The 21,636-nt window shown below is 43.5% G+C and overlaps 2 protein-coding genes across 2 annotated transcripts in view; one reads left to right on the top strand and one right to left on the bottom strand.

Annotated features, from left to right (window-relative positions):
• The window catches only part of LOC125242256 (C3 and PZP-like alpha-2-macroglobulin domain-containing protein 8), a 206,645-nt gene that overhangs the window by 41,371 nt on the left and 143,638 nt on the right, over window positions 1–21,636 (bottom strand). The window contains exons 10-11 of the mRNA XM_048151000.1: window positions 21,110–21,249; window positions 16,995–17,186 (exon numbers count right to left, since the gene is read on the bottom strand). Coding sequence (XP_048006957.1) covers window positions 16,995–17,186; window positions 21,110–21,249 — 332 coding nt within the window. The remainder of the gene's footprint in view (window positions 1–16,994; window positions 17,187–21,109; window positions 21,250–21,636) is intronic.
• On the top strand, window positions 3,647–9,568 carry LOC125238899. The gene is made up of 3 exons (XM_048146389.1): window positions 3,647–4,354; window positions 4,418–4,819; window positions 6,683–9,568. Exons 1-3 carry the CDS (start codon window positions 3,647–3,649, stop codon window positions 9,566–9,568), a joined length of 3,996 nt encoding a protein of 1,331 aa, XP_048002346.1.

A 21,636-nucleotide genomic window follows, 5' to 3' on the forward strand; every position in this document is an offset into this window, starting at 1 on the left:
GACATAGGTAACAAAAGAGCGGGTTTCGCAAATAACCAATCGCTAAAGATTGTCCCCATAAAAGGGTTACTTAAATACGTAGCAGCTAAATAAAAAAATTCTTCTATGGTGACCTATTTCTTGGAAGCACAAAGTAAACCACGCCGAAATTAAATTAGGTCCTTCACGTGACGAAGGATTGAGAGGTCACGAGATAATTTCACTCAGCACACATATCGCACAGACGAGCGCCGAAACGTAAACAACGAACCGAGAACATACAAAGGATTTTCAAGTGATTTGATTGAGTTTTGGAGGATAAAAAGGGATGTAGACGTATGTTTTATTATGGTTCAGTAAACTGATGAGTATGTACCAATTTTTTAAGACTCATTCGTTTTGAGTTTTTATTTTTGACTTTGTGTTATATTTAAGTTTTCATTATTCCTAAGAGTTTTAATTTTCTACAAACATTAAAGCGAAACAAATACACGTTATCCCCATAATAGGTATATGTCGGCACATTATTTCCATATGAAAACGGTTTGTAGCGGCATTTTTTTCACGGTCAAATAATAAGTTGTCAGGCTTTACGTAATGAGTATCACTTATCTAGATATTGTACAGTCAGTCGCAGAGAAAAGTAGCCCGTCTTGCATACAAATTTGTAGTTTTAAAGTAAAAGAACAAAATAGGGTGCATTGGGGTATTTACAAAAGTCGTTAAATTTCGAAAGTCACATAAAATCACCATTATTCCCATCATATCAAGATTCCCCTTTCGAAATTACCCGAGCATTTCTGTGTTTCAAAATTACCCCAATGCACCCTAAATAAGAACAATGAAAACAATAATTATTATCACACTGCATTGTGAAAGCAACAAAAGACCATTTATCACATAATTTGAAGCCAGCCCGCGCGCTCGTACAAAGTAGGCAATGACATTTTTCACATCCTTTCACAGCGGTATTTTCGCCCGCCGTCCCAAATTTCAACAAAAGACCTTAATCGAGTTGAAGCATAGCACAAAGCTAAATATGAGTGTAAGATCGCTTTGTCTCTGTCGTTAGGAATGGACGGTATCCTATAGTAGTTTGTCATCCCGTCCGGTTGTAAATTATACGATGATAATGATAATATTCTCGTATGCGTGCACTAATAACCGCTCGGATATACATTGTATTACCTTTAATTATCATTATTAAGTATGTCAGATTGGTGCTTCATTACTGTAGTACAACAAAGATATACTATACAAGTATACAGGGCGTCCCAAGACTGTGAGAAATGAAAGGAAAGTAACTTAAATCTCGTAGAAGGAATATAATAACAGAACACACAAAATAAATTACGTTGCGCGGCGGCTAGACTGACCATGACATAGAAGATATTGCAAAGGGGTCTACAATATCTATAGTTAACATGGATATTTTTGTTATTAAATGACAAAAACTTATAAGAATAAGTGCGGCCAGCCATATAAAATATCGGCACACCTGTATTAAATTTTCTTCCCCAGTAATAAGTTTCGATATGTATAGATATTTATAGATGTGACTGTATTAGATACGTATTACCCTGACATAAAACAACTTTTTCCCGGAGACAACAAACCCCGAAATGGATACCTATTCTCCTCTTCTCCCCTTAGAGTTATTTGATATTTCTATATTTCAACGATCACAATAACATTTTGAGCGCTCAAACACAACGTAATGTAACCTAACCTGGATGGTGATAAGCAATAATGTGTCAACCCACAAAAACTAAAAAAATGAGATTTTAATGCCATGTTATAGCTGGATTTTTAAACTTCTATTTGCAAAAATGACCTTTTCATTTTGAAAATTTTTACTATCCCAAAAGTAAAAAAATAGGTTAACACAAATCCTATATCGTGTGTTGCCTGTTTTGCATTAATGTGTCAAGAACCTTAACTTATTATAGTAATTGGCAGAAGACATATTTAAATTACAATAATGTGTTATGAGGGTTGACTCAACGATTTTTTTACACTTGACTCATTCTTGCAAAACGCAAAAAATGACATAGTTACTGTTAGCGACGCGTCGAAATATATGTAAAATAGCATAAGAATTCGATTAAGACTGTATTCGCAATAAAGATTATTTCGTAGGTAGGAAACGGGTAGAACTGCGTTAGTTAAGTTAATTTTGTCAATTCCGATTATTAAGTATGATAATAAGACTCATATGTGATGTATTCGATAGCAGGCAATTCCCATATTCCTTCCTTCCCAAGTCGCGGAAACCGAGTCCAAAGTTCAATCTAAACTCAGACTGTCCATTGGACTACGATTAATAGCCAATAAGCACTAACGTGAGAGGCTTAGAGCGAGAAAACCGAACTCTCCTCTGATTGGCTAAAAATATTTCCTTAAAGTTCCGAAATCATTTTCCTTTCACCCGAAAATTGCCTTAGGATTACTCGAATCCAAGCCAATAACTCGATAACTATAAGACATATGAAGATGTAAATAGTTTTAAAACGTAGCTGGGAACTTACGTAACACGATAACCTACATTTCCATAGTAATATGCCGTTATCGATAACAATGGAGCTCAAGGCAAGCTGAGAAACCAGTCTATTGTATGGCCCGGACGGCTAATCACCTCTTCTATTGTGTAAAAACGTAAACAAACGCAGGTGCATTCCACTCGAGGTGAATGACCCTAGTGTCAGGTGCATTGTTACGTAATTTCGAAGCGATAGCCTAATTAGTTTATAAGTAATTAGGATTTGAACGAAAAATGATAGCGTTAAATTCACGTAATCGAGCGCCGTAACGCGTTCGACCAATCACGACGCGCCATCCGTCGCCTATCGGGCGCAATTATTTACCTCTCTATCGCACGGAGCCTCGCGCTCAGCCGAGTCGTGATTGGGCGAATAAATTGAAATGTTTCTTTCCGTGAAGCGTAGGCGCATTCTGAAAAGGGGTATAAAAGGAACGATCGCTCGGTATGGGACATTCGAATTCGACCGGAACAAGAAGAACCAGCAGCCTCCAAGGAAAACCAGCAGCCAGCAGCCTACTACAAGCAGCCTACAGCCAGTAGCCAGCAGCCTACAGCCAGCAGCTAGCAGCCTACAGCCAGCGGCCAGCCACCCTCCACGACGGGTAGCGGCAGCAGCAGAAAACGACAGCATCGCGACGTATCGTCCGTACCGAGCGTTTCGTTAGGATATTAGCTTAGGAGTATTTTTATAACCGCGTTAAAATTAGAGTCGTTGATTTTTGTAAATATAAACCATTTGATTTGATTCGTTTTTTAGTTAGTGTATTCCAAAATCATAATCGGTACGGTTGATTGCTGAGGACGACATCGAAGCTCAAGGTACAGGCCCGGGACGAAAGAGTGAGTCGCACGAGCTCCAGCACATTCTCTCCACTTCGAGCCGTCGATAGGAAGCTTTGCGGACGCGGTCTGCAACAGTTTCTGGTCCTTCGAACCGGATCTTCGTGCGGACTACGGGTCTACAGCGACGTACCTGTCATGAGCGACGACAGGATGGTAAGGACGAGGTCCAGGTCCAACCGAGCTGCGTCAGTGACGAGCGAAGAGGAGAGGCAGCAACTACTCGACGAAGGCGCGTCGGCGGCCCGCGAACGAGAGGCCGCACGCGCAAGCGCTGAGAGGGCGATGGGCGCCGACGCGGCGCGCCCTCCCTCACCTCCCTCCGGACCCGCTGGCGTAACGGAAGGGCTTAGCGTCGCCGGCGCGCAACCGATGGGCGCGGCGACAGCTAACAGCACGCTCAGGTATGGATTAACCGTAGAGACACCGAGGTCACCGTCCTACGACACGACATTGCTATGGCGAAGGGATTTAGCCAAGCGGTTACGGCGTCGTTCCAGACCCACGCCGATCCCAGCTAGACATCCCAAGGCTGCCGTCATAGACAGAACTACCGAGAAACGAAAGTCGCTGCAGGAAACTACCAAGGAGGTAAATAAACCAATTATTAAAGCTCAGTCCGTCAGATCACATGCGAGCAGTCGCACTGTGATAGAAGCGCAGCTGTCTCAGGCGGAGCTCGAGGCCAGCGAACGGCTAGCGGAGATATCCCGGAGGGAGTTGCAGCTAGAAGCGGACATGGTACGTAAACGGCTAGACGCCAGAAAACTGCAGATCCGCGCTAATGCGGATAGCGCAGACGAGCACGAATCTGCTGGTAGCGTGCGGAATTCGAATCAAGATCGATTAGACGAATGGCTAGAGAACTCGCGAGACGCGACGTCAAAACCCATTTGTAAGAGGTTAACCGACGAACCTCTATCCAAGTACGAGACTCCGAGACGACCTGCGCAGGCGGAGCGGCATATTCGAGGCCTCTCACCGGACCGCCAGGTATATCGGCGATCGATATCGCCACCGTCGGAGTCGCGTAGGCGATCGATATCGCCACCGGAGCGACGCAGGCGATCGACGACGCCGCCGGCGCGTCGCGAGCGATCGACGTCGCCACAGCTGGACGCGCGTACTCCGCACACGGCGCACACGCGCGCCACCGAAGGTACTGTAGCAGAGTCCATGCTGCACCTGTTCGAGAGGATGCAGATGGCGGCCCGTCCAGCCCCGAAAGATATATTCGAGCTGCCGCATTTCTACGGAGACGTCAGCGAGTGGAGAAGTTTCTACAATACCTACGCAGAGACATCGAAGCGGTATAAGTTCACTGACTACGAGAACGTGGCGCGGCTCAGGATGGCTTTACGCGGGGACGCAAAGACGTGTGTGTCTCACGTGTTATCGACAGCCACCAGACCCGATATGATCGTGAGAATACTGAAAAAGCAGTTTGGACGCAGCGAGGTATTGTTAGACAAGGCGATTGACGACCTGCGAAAGTTGCCGCAGTTGGGGCCTACCGCGAACGACCTCAACACTTTCGCGATAAAAATAATGAACGTGGTATCTACAGTTATGGATATCGATCGAAGGCACTATGCCGATAACCCCATGCTCATCAGAGAGGTTACGGACAGGTTGTCGCCGCATCTTCGAAGCAGATGGTGCGACTACGCGAAGAAACATCGAGACAGCAAGGACCCGGAGATTCTGCAGTTGGCGGATTTCCTCATGGAGGAGAGCGAACAGGAGATGTCCTTCTGTCACGCCCGCGCCGCCCCGAGGCGAGCGCAGGCGCCGTTATCAGTGCCGCACGCGCGCGCAGCCGGCGCTCGCGTGAAAATATCCGCAACGCACAACCCGCCGAGAGCTCCCACAGGACGTCAACACGAGGTGCAGAAAGTGACGTACGCGACACGTCAAGCCACAACATCCCGTTCGACGACGTGCCTGTTCTGCGGTGGCGGTCACCTGACGCCGGACTGCCGCAAGTTAGCCGCCCAATCCGTGGGCGCTAGATGGGAGTGGGCGAAATTAAATCGTATATGCTATCGCTGTATCGACGCGAAGCATATGAAAACACAATGCAAGGCCAAAGCGTGCGGCGTTGCAGGCTGTCCTCACGTACACCATCGACTGCTTCATGCGGACTCGCCGCAGGAAGTGCGTGAGGATACGGCTATGGTGCTAACACAAGAAATCAGGTCAGTACCTACATCGTCAGCAGTGACGTCATCGGCCGAGCCAGCGGACACGACGGAGCCGCGAGCTGCGGACGACGAGAACGACGCCCGCGTGTACGTGTCGTCAACACCGGACTACAGCGTGCTGCTAAAGGTACTACCCGTAACCGTATCAGGTCCAAAGGGAACGGCGCATATCTTCGCTTTCCTTGACGATGGATCCACCTTGTCAATGATCGACCAGGACGTCGCGGACGAGATCGGCGCGGTCGGTCAAGACGAGCCGCTATGCATAAGAGGTATTCAGCGGTTGAAACTTAGCTCAGTGACACAGACGGTCAAGGCTAAAGTAAGCCCCGCTCGTGGCGGCTTGACATACGATATATCCCTAAAAACGGTAGACGGACTAGGGATACGCTCGCAGTCATTAAATAAGAAGCGTCTATTGGAATACGAACATCTGGCGGACTTGGGCGACGAGTGCTACACGGGCATGGGCGTGCCGCAGATGTTAATAGGCGGAGACTTCAGTCATCTTATAAACCCGACGGAGGTGAGGCAGGGCGGCGAGGACGAGCCGTGCGCAGTTAAAACCTCGTTAGGATGGGTTTTCTTCGGGCGAATGCCGAGGTATGTACCAAATAACGAGCAGGTCGTGATGCACTGCCACAGTGACGACAGTGATCTCGTGGAGCAGGTCAAGAAACACTGGGCAGTCGAGGCGCTTGGCATAACGGCAAAGGACAACATTCGACCCGACGACCAGCGAGCGATCGATACATTCGAACGAACAGTAAAAAAGGTAGGACAGAGATACGAAGTCGGCCAACTATGGGCTGCCGACGACATAAAGCTGCCACCGAGTTTCAACATGGCGAAGGCGAGATTACGCAATCTAGAAGCCCGCATGTCGAGAGATCCTGACTTCGCCAACGAGTATCAAGCACAGATACACAAGCTTCTGGAAAAGGGGTACGCAGAGCGCATCATGGAACCACCGCAGTCAGATCGGATGTGGTTTCTGCCCCATTTCAGCGTCTACAATTTAAATAAAGGAAAGTATCGCGCTGTATTCGATTGCGCCGCGAAAAGTCAGGGATGTGCATTGAACGATTTCATCCTCGCGGGACCGGATTTACTACAGAGCCTGCTGGGGATACTACTTCGATTCCGTGAATGGGAATTCGCCGTCACCGCGGACATACAGGAAATGTTCCTTCAAATACAGCTGCGAAGAGAGGATCGGCATAGTCAGCTCTTCATCTGGAGGGGATCGCGGCGTGACGTGACACCGTGGACGTACCAGCTAAACCGGGTATGTTTCGGTAACATCTCTTCTCCTTTTCTCGCACACTCGGTGCGGAATAGGAATGCGACGGACAACAAGGATCGCTATCCGGACGCGGTCTACGATATCCATAATAATCACTACATGGACGATTATGTGGCATCATATGAGACAGAACGGGAACTCATATCAACAGCGACACAGGTGAGACTAGCACACGCGGAGGCTAGCTTTCGGCTGCGCAGCTACGCTAGCAACAACGAGTTGTTAATGCGAAACATCGATCCGGAGGAGCGAGCGACGGGACCTTCTCATCTCGGAGAAAAGCAACAGACCGTCCTCGGAATGACGTGGGACCCAGAGACGGATACGCTGGGGTACAACACGAAAATGCTACGAGTGCCAGACGACGTGAAAAGGTACGAGCGATCGCCCACTAAAAGGGAACTTTTGAGTGCCGTAATGTCAGTTTACGACCCATTAGGCCTCATAGCGCAGTATATGATAAGCGCTAAGATCATATTCCAACGTGTGTGGACAAAGGGCACGGACTGGGACGAGCGGCTGCCGGCGGAGGAAGCGGAGGACTTTTTCCGGTGGCTGAGGGCACTGAGCGACGTGTCCGCGCTGCGAATACCCCGACGATACGCCACGCCCACCGGTGCAGTTAGAAGAGAACTGCATATTTTCAGTGATGCATCGACCGAGGCCTACAGCGCGGCGGCCTATTGGCGAGTATCGAACGACGAGGAGGAAACGCAAGTGAGCTTAGCTATAGCGAAAAGCCGAGTTTGCCCGCTAAAGGTAATGACAGTTCCCAGGCTCGAATTAACCGCAGCAGTCGTCGGCGTGCGGCTGGCGGAGACAATTTTACGCGAGCAGCGTTATCCTGTGACAAAGGTGACGTATTGGACAGATTCCATGGTTGTTCTCGGATGGGTTCGCGATGACGCGCGAAACTATCGTCCGTACGTGTCACACCGACTTGCGGAGATCGCCGAGAAAACAGATAGAGACGCGTGGAGGTATGTACCAACCGCTCAGAACCCCGCAGATCGAGCGACGAGATGTCAACCAGCGCAGAGCGTGCGCATCGAGGACGAGTGGTACGAAGGACCGCGCTTTCTCTATGGACCCGAGACATCATGGCCTAGTCACACATCGAATCGAACAGACGACCTGCCTGAGAGGAAGGCGAGGCCGTCAACCGCGACATCACTGGCGATCATCTCAGCGAAGCCAGACCCTTCGAGCGTACTGCCAGACGTGAGACGATTTAGCAGTTACGACAGACTGTTGAACGCGACAGCGAACGTCTTGCTATTCATCGAGAAAACGAGAACGAAGAATAAAGCCTTGCAGCTACAAGTCAGACATTTGAGAAAGGCAGAACACATGTGGTTGCAATACAGTCAACGACGAAGCTTTCCCGAAGAGCTTCGAGCCTTAAGCCAGAATAGGCTCATCGATCGCAAATCGCGATTATACGACCTGGCACCCGAGCTAGGCGATGACGGCGTGTTACGCATGAAGACGAGGCTGGGCAGCGCTCCAGTATTGTACACCGCGCTACAACCGATAATACTGGATAGCCGCGAGCCGTTCACCCGTCTACTCATCCTGCGAGCTCACCGACGATCAGCGCACATTCACAACGAAGCAGTAATCAACGAACTGCGACAAGAATATTGGATACTACATCTGCGGCCGACCGTGAAGTCTGTAGCTCGAAACTGCGCGCTATGCACACTACGACGAGCAACACCGAGAGCGCAGCCCTTAGGCGATCTCCCGCCCGAGCGACTACAGGCGTATCAACGTCCCTTCACTCACACCGCACAAGACTACATGGGACCGATGTTCGTCACGATCGGACGGCGCAGAGAAAAACGCTGGGTGTGTCTATACACGTGCCTAGTGACGCGCGCTATTCACCTTGAAAGCGTGCACAGTCTTTCAACCGACAGCGCGCTACTATCACTACGAAGATTCGCCGCGAGAAGAGGATGGCCCAGAACGATGTACAGCGATAACGCGACGTGCTTCAGGGCGGCGGCGACGGAACTACGTGAGGCGTACCGGCAATGGCTGCCTGTACTGCAAACTTACGCCACTCAGAACCGAATGGAGTGGAAATTCATCCCACCTGGCAATCCTTCGGCCGGGGGCGCGTGGGAGCGAATGATAAGGACAGTTAAGATAGCGATGTCCTACACTTTCAACGAACGAGCACCGAAACCCGAAGTTTTCGAAACTCTACTCGCCGAGATAGAGAATATCGTCAACCGACGACCACTTACACATGTCAACGTCGATCCAGACTCCGAAGAAAGTTTGACTCCAGCACACTTTCTACTTCTTCATAACGCTAACCTACCGATGATTGGCGTTTACGACGAGAACGAAAAGAAGCAATGGAAGATGGCCCAAGCGCTTGCCGACCACTTTTGGCGGCGCTGGACCAAAGAGTACTTTCCTCTACTGGCACCGAGGAAGTCGTCCCACGACGGAGGGCGGCAACTTCAACCAGGCGATGTGGTCATCGTCGCTGAACCCAATGGTCCACGCAGCGTGTGGCCCCGAGGCGTCGTCGAGACTACCTACCCGGGACCCGATGGACGGGTCCGCTCCGCTGACATCAGAACGAGACACGGGACGCTACGCAGGCCCAGCTGCAGGCTGGCGGTCATCGCGTCGCAACCCATGCACCAGGAGTCTTCGACTGCGGGGACAAAATGTTAGCGACGCGTCGAAATATATGTAAAATAGCATAAGAATTCGATTAAGACTGTATTCGCAATAAAGATTATTTCGTAGGTAGGAAACGGGTAGAACTGCGTTAGTTAAGTTAATTTTGTCAATTCCGATTATTAAGTATGATAATAAGACTCATATGTGATGTATTCGATAGCAGGCAATTCCCATATTCCTTCCTTCCCAAGTCGCGGAAACCGAGTCCAAAGTTCAATCTAAACTCAGACTGTCCATTGGACTACGATTAATAGCCAATAAGCACTAACGTGAGAGGCTTAGAGCGAGAAAACCGAACTCTCCTCTGATTGGCTAAAAATATTTCCTTAAAGTTCCGAAATCATTTTCCTTTCACCCGAAAATTGCCTTAGGATTACTCGAATCCAAGCCAATAACTCGATAACTATAAGACATATGAAGATGTAAATAGTTTTAAAACGTAGCTGGGAACTTACGTAACACGATAACCTACATTTCCATAGTAATATGCCGTTATCGATAACAATGGAGCTCAAGGCAAGCTGAGAAACCAGTCTATTGTATGGCCCGGACGGCTAATCACCTCTTCTATTGTGTAAAAACGTAAACAAACGCAGGTGCATTCCACTCGAGGTGAATGACCCTAGTGTCAGGTGCATTGTTACGTAATTTCGAAGCGATAGCCTAATTAGTTTATAAGTAATTAGGATTTGAACGAAAAATGATAGCGTTAAATTCACGTAATCGAGCGCCGTAACGCGTTCGACCAATCACGACGCGCCATCCGTCGCCTATCGGGCGCAATTATTTACCTCTCTATCGCACGGAGCCTCGCGCTCAGCCGAGTCGTGATTGGGCGAATAAATTGAAATGTTTCTTTCCGTGAAGCGTAGGCGCATTCTGAAAAGGGGTATAAAAGGAACGATCGCTCGGTATGGGACATTCGAATTCGACCGGAACAAGAAGAACCAGCAGCCTCCAAGGAAAACCAGCAGCCAGCAGCCTACTACAAGCAGCCTACAGCCAGTAGCCAGCAGCCTACAGCCAGCAGCTAGCAGCCTACAGCCAGCGGCCAGCCACCCTCCACGACGGGTAGCGGCAGCAGCAGAAAACGACAGCATCGCGACGTATCGTCCGTACCGAGCGTTTCGTTAGGATATTAGCTTAGGAGTATTTTTATAACCGCGTTAAAATTAGAGTCGTTGATTTTTGTAAATATAAACCATTTGATTTGATTCGTTTTTTAGTTAGTGTATTCCAAAATCATAATCGGTACGGTTGATTGCTGAGGACGACATCGAAGCTCAAGGTACAGGCCCGGGACGAAAGAGTGAGTCGCACGAGCTCCAGCACATTCTCTCCACTTCGAGCCGTCGATAGGAAGCTTTGCGGACGCGGTCTGCAACAGTTACCCACTATGAGACTTGAATGATTATTGCAAAATGATATTTTATTCGTTGTTTTATGCTACGACCCGTGTTATAAAACATAAGTCATTATTGTTAAATTATATTCGGGTCATAAATTGTTCGTTTTTGGTGTAAGTACCATGACACTATATTGTAAAATATAACTGTTCAAATTAATTTATGTTTGAATAAGTTATGACTTAGTCCATTAGTATATTTTTGCACATGAATGGTAAATTCAGTACGAAATTGAACATTTTAAGTCATGAATATACATATTCGTTATTATAATTTGCAAACATTTTTTACAAGTACGTGTTTATATAAAAATCTAATATAAGCTACTATTTTTTTATAATTACTAATTACATTAAGACGTGTTAATGTATGCATAAAAATATTGTTTGATTTTTGAATACTTACTGAATGGTAGTTTATTATTTTGTTAAAGATATTTTATGTTTTGTTCTTGTACAAGTCATGAGTTATTCATAATTTAAATGACTTAGTCTATTTCTTAGCGTAAAAAAATATTTTGTTGTATATGTTAGATAAGTAGTTTGTTTTTTTTAAAGATGATTATTTGGTTTTTGTAACGATTTTTTGTTGAAAAAGCACAGATAATTTAAATATGTGTCTAGAAATGATCATTACTCTAATAGTTAATTTATAGTATTTTATTCAACAGGCGTTTAAAGGAGGTCAAGAAATATGAGTGGCGTACTTTCCACGAGTATTTTGGAGTCAGTTAAACACCATTGCATACAATACTTTTACAACGACCATGCACTTAGTTTTTAATAGTTTTTTTAAATAATTCTCGCGAAATACACACTGTTTCCTGTATTGCAAAGGTTTGCACTGTCAGCTCAGCTGCCCAAAGCCTTCCCGCGCACGCACGCAGTATCGTTAATGCAATGCGTTGCCATGATTACAGAACCAAACAATGCGTTTTCAGTTTTTTCGATACGCACAATCCTGTAAATGACGAATAACAATTCGGGAGTAGAAAAATCATTAAAAGGTTTGATTAATAAATAATGTATTGATTCCTACATGACGACCGGTCTGGTGCAGTCGGTAGTGACCCTGCCTGCTACGCTGCGGTCCCGGGTTCGAATCCCGGTAAGGGCATTTATTTGTGTGATGAGCACAGATATTTGTTCCTGAGTCATGGATGTTTTCTATGTATATAAGTATTTATATATTATATATATCGTTGCCTAAGTACCCACAACACAAGCCTTCTTGAGCTTACCGTGGGTCTCAGTCAATCTGTGTAAGAATGTCCTATAATATTTATTATTATTTTATTATTTATACCTAATAACATAAGTGACCATGACTGATATGTTACTTAACACTTATAAAGTTAAAAATATGCATAGGTAGAGTATTTTACAATAACAATTTATGTGCTTTAACATGTTTATTTAAGACTCATAGATATTTTTAAACAATTAGCAAAAGTGGGTTAAGTATCATAACACAGTCTTGAAAAAGTTTGACGTCGTCGAACAATTCGCAATAAAAGAAAAGGGCATTATTTCGTCAAATTGAAGTTTGTTTTGACATTAAGCTACAATAATCACTACTACTGAACGTATTATAGCTGAAAAACACAACAATTTATATAAAAAACAATTTTTTTTAAGAGAAACACAAAAAAATGAGAAAAAATCTTTAGACGCCATTTTCTCAAAATGGTTGGCGTGTGGGTTGACACATTATTGCTTATCACCATCCACCTAATCCTGTATCGCGTTATCACGGGCAGTATGTCATTGCCTTTACCAGAACATAATTTATGTTTCACGACATATGAATCAGGGTGTCCGGGATTTATGGGGTTTAGCTCAGTTTGATTTCTGTAATTTACAGTTTTAATGTATGACAGCGGGAGAGACTTTGCTGAAAGCCATTTTGTACAGTGTTTCGTTTGCAAATGTATGCTTATGTATGTGTAAATGTATGTTTATGTTTCTTTTCTTGAATATTGACTCATACAATACATATTTTTCAGTACAGATGGTGCTTTCTTTACGCACTAGTGGGAGAAGTGGTTCATTATATGTCAGGTCGAAACTTCAGAGGCCCATCTGTACTGAAAAACGTCGTACGATGTACGGATACACGTGCGAAAAGGAAATTCGTAACTCGTGTCGATTTAAAACACTCCCTTCGGTCGTGTTTTAATTTATCGCCACTCGTTTCGAACTTCCTTTTTTACGCACTTGTATCGTAATGTACTATTTTACCACTAAGTATTATGTCTATTATGCATATGAGATAATATTTAATTTAGGACCGGTTTTGTGTATTATGGTTGTGTTACTAGTTTATAATATATTACGATACAAGTTCGAAGTAGAGGAAATTCGGAACGAGGAGCATTAAATTAAAACACGACCGAAGGAAGACAAGACATTTTTAGAACATAAATTATGGCCCTTTAAAGTCTCAACATAGGCACAAATTGAACCACTTCTCGCACTAGTGCGACAAAATAGCATCATCCGAAATGAAAAATCATTTAGTAAAATAAATATATATATATATATATATATATATATATATATATATATATATATAGCCTCATTTATTCCTTAGGTAATACATTCACATTCAAATAATGTACAGATCATAATTAATTATTTTCACATGCATTTTTTTTTTCATAGCTATTTCATATTATTTTTTTTTAAATTAACTAATTTAAATTTACTCGTTTATAAATTAAACCATTACTATTAAGAATTTATTAATTTTTCTCAATAATTTCATGCGAATTAAGATATTTATAATTAATTTATTTTATCATTTTTTCTTATTACTTAAGGACCTCTCTTCGAGTGAAGGCCTCCTCCATATTATTCCATACATCTCTATTGTTGGCTTTCGACATCCAGTCTTTACCAGCTACTGTATTTATTTATAGTAAAATAAATACGACCACATAAATATCGCAAATATTTAAAAATTAATGCTTAAATTTTAAATCCAAAGGGTTGAAGAGCTTACTTTCCAAGTTAATTTTATAATCTTCTGTTGACGAAGCCTAAAAGAGTTACGGGCTTTTAAATTCTGGGTAATTATGTTTCGCAAAAACTTTCCGAACTGTCACGTAAATAGATGGAAGGACAACAAAACCCGTATTGTTTACGCTGGTGTAGGAAAGTTCCTCTATCTGCCTCTATTTTAAACTGTAAAAGTTTTTTCTCAAACATGGTATGAAATATTGATGTTATGTGCCTTATAATTGGCAGCGAAGTATGACGTTGCAGGTGCGGTTAGGACGATTGATAGATAATGGAATTTCATACAAACCTTGCAGGCCAAGGCCGGCAAAGTCTTCTTTTTTAATTTCCAAACACAGATAATTGTGACATAACATCCAGGTATTTAGCCAATTAAAAAAAAAAATATAAGGGGCTTTATAGACGTGCCAACTGCAACTGGTACGGGCCCTAGACAATATTTGATTTTGGGTGCGTTTTCATAGAAAAAAAAATTTTTTCGTTTTTTTTTTTTAATTTTTTTTTAACTTTTTGTTTTTTTATAAGCGTATACGGGGTATCAAAGGGGAACGAAAATTCGATTATTTTTGCGCTGCAACGCACCGTTTAGGAGATACAGCCATCCAAAGTTACTATTTTCAGTAGACTTTATTTATTTCATACCATGTTTGAGAAAAGCACTATACATACCTCGGCGGGAAATGGGGTTGCATTTGTCCCGGCCTCTGTAGTAATGTACTAATAAATTACATAATATCAATAGGGCCGGGACACCCACAGCTCTGCGGTGACAGAACACGTATTGGATTCGGACACGACGCACTATGTAAGATTTGATAGGGTAACCCTACTGGCGCGAGAAAAGTTCTTCGTTCAGCGGAAAATACGGGAAGCTATAGAAATTAGTCGTCATCCTAATTTCAATCGTGACAGTGGTTGGTCTTGGAAAACAGTTCTAGGCACTACGTCGGTCCCCAGTGTAAACGCACCCTTAACGTAACGCAAGTGACGTAATAAGTGTTGTCAGGGGCGGCTCACTCCGCGATTCTATCACCGCGCTACAAGTACATCCTGGCGGCCGCGAGTTCGCGGCCTACTCAGGGGTGGCGGGCGTTCTCACGGAATGAACGTTCGCACTTTCTATTGTTACTTTACGTCGCGAGGTTTTTGCTAGCGATGTTCGCGTGTGGAATGCTAATAATATTTAGTTAAATAGACATATTCAATAAAATAAATACCATAGGACATTCTTACACAGATCTACTACTGATTAAGTCCCACGGAAAAGTTCAATAAGGCTTGTGATGTTGGAACTTGAACAAAAATATATAAATACAGTATATATACCTAGAAAGTACCCAAGACTTGAATATAATAGTATAACATTTTATGTGAGTATTAATTCGTTTGAATCCATTGGTAACCCTATCGCCGGGCGCCGCGCACGTGCGGCTCGTTTCTTTGTAAGAATTTTGTAGGTATTTAAAAAGGCGGCATTTCGTGAACATCAAAGCAGTGGGCCTTCTGTACTTGTACTATTATTATATTCTGTGGTGTTGTGTGCAATCCTGCTTTTCACAAAAGTAACATAGTGGGTAGCTCCGATCTCGCCACGGTGACGTCGCTCGCGCCGCCGACCCCCCCTGCGCCCGTCCTCAGCAGCCGCGCGCACCGAGCAAGCGCCCGCAGTATGCGTCGCGCTCTCGACATGTAAAGGCGGGGTCGCTACTCTTGAGAAAGGTTCTCGAAATTGAACCGAAACATGTCGAACGCTATATCGACTTAATACGTGAGTAACCCGCTTAAAATATTTTTAAATATCAAAAAGGTTATTACCGACCATTTAGTGGTGACCGTGTTCTAGTGCTAGTAGTAGCGTAGTCTCGGCTAGTACTGACACTACTGACCCATTTTCAAACGTAAGAGACCGGGGGTTGGATGTTAAGTTGCACCACACCCATCTTAGTAGGAATTACCCACCACTAACTATACTATCGCTTTGTCTGCTACTTAGATAAGGTGTATTTTGCCATGTCTTTAATCAAAGTACTTGCCAAAGGGCCTAGCCAAAATGACAGTCGCACACCGACATTCGACAAAGGCAAAACGTAAAAAAAGCATCAGAAAGACAGATGCTGAAAAACTTGGCAAATGCGCAGATAGGCTAAGCGGGGATGCCCGGTTTTCTCGCCGCATGGTTAAAGATTGTAACAAAATCAATGGCGTTGTATGTCATGATTGCGCGCACCGTCGTGCACCGCGCATAAAATCTTGAACCGTGTATCAGCAGTGTCGAGCCTCCGTCATCTGTGCCATAGAGGAACAAGTAAGGGAAGAGTTGTAACTCCGCAGTAAATGCGAGTTATTTGTATAGGCATAGTTATAGTGACATCTAGCGACAAACACGCGTCATATAGCGTGAATTATCAGCACCACTACTCGATACTAAGTGCTAGATGTCTAAGCATTTAATGATGTATTGAGTTACAACCTTTCCCTTACTTATTCCTCTATTCTGTGATACTGCGTCGTTCCGGGCTCTATAGTATGGAGGCTCTATTAATACAGCGGCAGCTAAGGTGGTGTGGGCATGTCCTTTGTATCCGGATGACCGCCGCTTGCCTAAAACTGTATTCTACTCTGAATTGGTGGACGGCAAGCGGAAGCATGGCGGTCAGCATCTGCGACAATAAGGATGTGCTCAAACGGCACCTGAACGCTTGCAGCATTGACCCTGAGCGTTGGGAGGAGCTTGCTACAAATAGGTCATCTTGGCGATCAACAATCTTTAAGAATATCAAAGTATTCGAGGAAAGCCGCCTCATTACTTTAGATGCCAAACGCCAGCAACGCAAAGACAGACCGAAGCCCTCCTACGTATATACAAACAATACCTCTGGCCAATTCTATTGTAGCACTTGCCAAAGAGTGAGGAGGACTATATATATCTATATCCTCTATGTCTGTGCAGATGAATCGCGCGTCATCTGAACTGAGTCTAAATTTACTTACGTATAGTTGAAGCATTTCCACATCCAGAGGCGGTCGTGCGATGCCGGCGGGACGAGGTGCGCGGGCGGGCGCGGAGTCGGCGCGGTCCTCTGTCGGTACAGCACGCCGCCGCCGCACGCGCCGCCGCCGACGAATAGCGACACGCCCGCCGACACGAACTCGGGGCCTGGCTGCTCGTCGTGCTCGGGCAACCTGTTGAAAACATCGGGTTTGAAAATAGGCAAGTAGTAATGCCTAAGGTAGTCTGTTGATAACCTTCTTTCCAGTAGCAGTTTCATTTTTTTGGGGGATCACAGTTCTAACCTAACCTAACCTACTTTCTGATAGCAGTTTTAATTTGTGGGGAGTCACAGTTCTAACCTAACCTACTTTCTGATAGCAGTTTCATTTTCCAGGGGGTCACAGTTCTAACCTAACCTACTTTTCAAGCAGTTTCATTTTCCAGGGGGTCACAGTTCTAACCTAACCTACTTTCTAAGCAGTTTCATTTTGTAGGGGATCACAGTTCTAACCTAACCGACCCTACTTTCTGTTAGTAGTTTTATTTTCTAGGGGGCACAGTTCTAATTTAACCTAATGTATTTTTCTGGTAGGTAGCTAATTTGGATGAAAAATGATTCTATTGCATGTAATAATTACGCATTTCGATGATTCTGACAAATCACGTTATGGAAATTGACTTTTCTGGTAGCTAATTTGGATAACAAATGATGTTATGGAATGTGATAATTACGGATTTCGATGATTCTGACAAATTACATTATGGAAACTGACTTTATGGGAAACAAAGTTTCTGGCACATGATTAATATAGTAAACAAGTATGGCTTAAGGTGTTATGAGAAACAATATTATTATTATTGATTAGGGGATGGTAAATAAAATTATGGCAAATGAAATTCTGGCAAATGGGGGTATCCCATCGCACGTTAGTATGAATATGCGTACGACTGCGTTCAGGTTTCCGAATAGTTTTAAGCGTGTTCATACTAACGAGCGATTTGGCATTGCAGTGAAACAGGAGTTTAATAATTAACCTCGCTGTTATTGCACATAGCTAAGTATACGTGAAAATACCTTTTAAACGAATAATATTAGAATTTTTCATATTTTCCGATAAACTGAAACTCAAAACCGATAGGCCGCTTCCGAGCTCCGGATATGAGGAGACGGTATGTTTCTGAAGCTACTGAAAACATCGAACGTCAAAGGCAGTTCGTTTTCCTTATCGCTCAACAGCTTTGCCTATACAATCAGGAAGCAATAATGCATTGAAATCGTACTGGCAAGTTAAGTCGTAAAGTGAGTAAGAAATGCGAAGAGCTTACGTAGCGTACGTAGTCACGAAGCGTAGTTTCGACCGCGTTAAATGCATAGAATTACAAAACTTTACAACTACTTTATAGCTACAAATAAGAATTATTTAAAGTTGTCCAAATAAATCATCAACAAATGTTACAACTTCTTAAGAAAAAGGAAATAAAAGCATCTCGAAAACAACAAAACTTGGCAACATGGCACAAGAGCCAACTATGCATACGTGTCCTACATACAGACGTGAGATGTGAGCCAATATTTCCAGAGAATTTCCTTCGACAAGCCTACTCGAAGATGAATCGAGTGACATGCCCCAAACAAGGCGCCTTTGAAACAGTGCGGGTGTAAACATTTGGAACAATATCGCATTGATGCTGATCGTATTTCATACTAGTACCTATGTTATATTATAAATAGTATTTTATACAATCGTGATATAATACACAGCTCTGCTATTCAGTCGAGTACCATGTTTAGGCCACGAAGCTTTGCTGAGTGGCCTAATAGTACGGTGGTGGTATTTAATAGTGCATACTCACGAATGAGATATATGTATTCGTTTTACACGCATATGTAAACTTCAACTAGGGAACAAATCACATTCTTTTATGTTAGTCACACTCCTATATATAAATTATAAATTGAAATAGATATCATACACAAAAGAAAAAAAGTCAAGGCCTACTGATACTGGTCTTATCAGAGATAACATACACTAGAGACATTTCGTCGGGGACCTGGGTTCGTTTCCCGACTCAGCCACCAGTGGGCCTCGTCGTTTTTTCTTTCGTGTATGATATCTATTTCAATTTACGAGTATATGTAAACTTCATGTAGAAATAGCGTAATTCCTAGTTACGCCACACATCTTAATTTCTAACGATCTCCCGTATGTTTCCAGGAAGATGAATCGTGTGACAGATACGCGACTCAGCTCGTTTGAGGCGCATACATGAGATGATGTATTTCGCTTTGAATGCTGCTATATTGTCGTAACGTTTGATTGAAATGTTTCAACCTTTAATGTGAGACTAATGAGCGCTTTAGCTCTGGTTTTCAGTAAACGGCTTCTGGTACCCGTTTTATCTTTCAGAAACATGACTGTTTTTGTTCGTTCTTTATTTTTGTCCTTTGATAGCTAACACTGCTTAAAGTGTTCTAGTGTCCATTTACCAAATATATTAAGTAGACTGAGGTATTCGCCAGTTGACTACCTAAGACTAAAATAAATGTACTTGTAGTCAACGTCCTTTTCATGTAGGTAGGTCTAAATGCGAATGTAACTCCATCTGTTATACATATTTTCATGTTTTAACCATTGAACTGGTTGATTAATTAAGCTTTTGGAAATATTTCGAGATGCTAGGAAGACAAGAAAGGTTTGATTCTATAAATATAACGATCATAAATTTTGTTCTGTTTTGTTTTTGTTTAACTATTATCCCCAATTAACCTGAGTAGAAAAATAACTATAAGTGATTACCCTTATATACATACATACATACATACATACAATCACGCCTGTATCCCATATAGGGGTAGGCAGAACACATGAAACTACTAAAGTTTCAGTGCCACTCTTGGCAAATAAGGGGTTGAAAGAAAACGAAACTGTGACATTGCAGTGACAGGTTGCCAGCCTCTCGCCTACGCCACAATTTAACCCATATCCCATAGTCGCCTTCTACGACACCCACGGGAAGAAAGGGGGTGGTGAAATTCTTAACCCGTCACCACACAGGCAAACCCTACCCTTATATATTATGTATTTTAGCACCATGACAAAGATAGAATACCATCTACACCCAGTTTCGATACCAGATTAGATATAAATAAATCAAAAATAAGGTCAGTAGGCGTAGAAAGTCAATATCAAAACAACAACGGCAAACGACTTTCCGAAGCAATTCTTCTCATTTATCACGGAGTTTCTTTCATGGTGGATAAAAAGTGACGCAAACAAGGTCATTTTTCGTCTCGAGAGGTCGGTATAAAAAGAAACTATCATATCATTGACGTGAAATCTTCGAGCTTAAGATTAATGACGCGAATTCATGACAAGAATTGTGAGGAAGTTTATTGTGAAAAGAAATTTATTAGTCACTAGGATTCGGGGGAATATCATTAACTTCATACAAAAGCCTGTTGTTCATGAAGAGCTACCTATATGAAGTTTTTTAGGATATATTTTTTGGAATGAAACGTGTTGCTCTTAGCGAAACGCAACGTTTACGAGCATGCAGTTCGAGGGAGATATAAAACATTCAAGTTATTGGCAGTACTAAATATAACAGAAACTTGAAATTACATTCCAGAATTCATGTTGCAAATACAGATGCCGAAACCACCAAGATTAAGTGCCCATTAGAAAGGTGGACCAGAGTAGTCAGTGATTGGAACCCACAGAATACCACACATGGAGCAGGCTCGGATTCAGGCAGACTGAAAAGGATGATGGTCATTTCTAATTAACACAAGTTAAATTATAATCTATTGAAAATACTTCAACTTGTGCTACCTTAAAGTAGTCACACCACTACGAGGGCGCTACGAGTCCTTGTATAGATTACTCATATGAGAGATAATTTCGACCTCAGCAATTGTGACCTGGGTGGCCGAGCGGATTAATAGGCATCTGCCGCGAATGCAGAGTACGCTGGTTCGATTCCAGCCTCAGGCACGAGAGGCCTTGGTCACTTTTTCTTTCATATGTGTAATTTATTTCGGTTTTCATTGATGATGGTCATGGTCAAGATATTTTTAACGGACAACATATTGCTTCAAGTTATCAGTACTTACGTTTGATGTGGGTCGAACTTAGCGTCAGGCGGTGCCCGGGCGCCAATGAGGCACATGGTGGAATCCGGGGGAGCTAGCACGCGAAGTTGGAGCGCGGCACGCGGGTACCACCAGCGTCTCTCTTCCACGGCCACGGCGACCTGCCAAACACTCGCTGTTTATTTTTGAATTTTATAACACAGGGTTGAATGGATAAAAATCGTCCTTTTGTATCGTCCATCTAAATTAAATTACGCTTAAAATTACTCTTTATAGGCAAATAAATCGTTATTAACGCATATAAATGGACACATTTGCAAGTGAACCAATCGTACAGATTTCGCCGGCGGAATTACAGGCGATCTTAATTGTGGCCTTTAGCGGACGATAAATTGTCTTTCATTAGTAGCTTGGGCGATTAAGCTGGGTTACTGCTATATTAGTAGCTTGTATTACCGTGTGTTGTGTGCATAGCGTAGGTACTATTACCTATAGTCCTCCACATTGGTTTCGAAGACGGAGACTAAATAAAATTATGGGTGTTTTTG

Source organism: Leguminivora glycinivorella, chromosome 2 (genome assembly GCF_023078275.1).
Source record: "Leguminivora glycinivorella isolate SPB_JAAS2020 chromosome 2, LegGlyc_1.1, whole genome shotgun sequence".
NCBI classification, from domain to species: Eukaryota; Metazoa; Arthropoda; class Insecta; order Lepidoptera; family Tortricidae; genus Leguminivora; species Leguminivora glycinivorella.

Coding starts and splice junctions, on each gene's coding strand:
- LOC125238899 (XM_048146389.1), top strand. CDS start 3,647: ATGGGCGCCGACGCGGCGCGCCCTCCCTCACCTCCCTCCGGACCCGCT. Junction 4,355..4,417: donor GCCTCTCACCGGACCGCCAG/GTATATCGGCGA, acceptor TCGCCACCGGAG/CGACGCAGGCGATCGACGAC. Junction 4,820..6,682: donor AGCAGTTTGGACGCAGCGAG/GTATTGTTAGAC, acceptor GATTTACTACAG/AGCCTGCTGGGGATACTACT.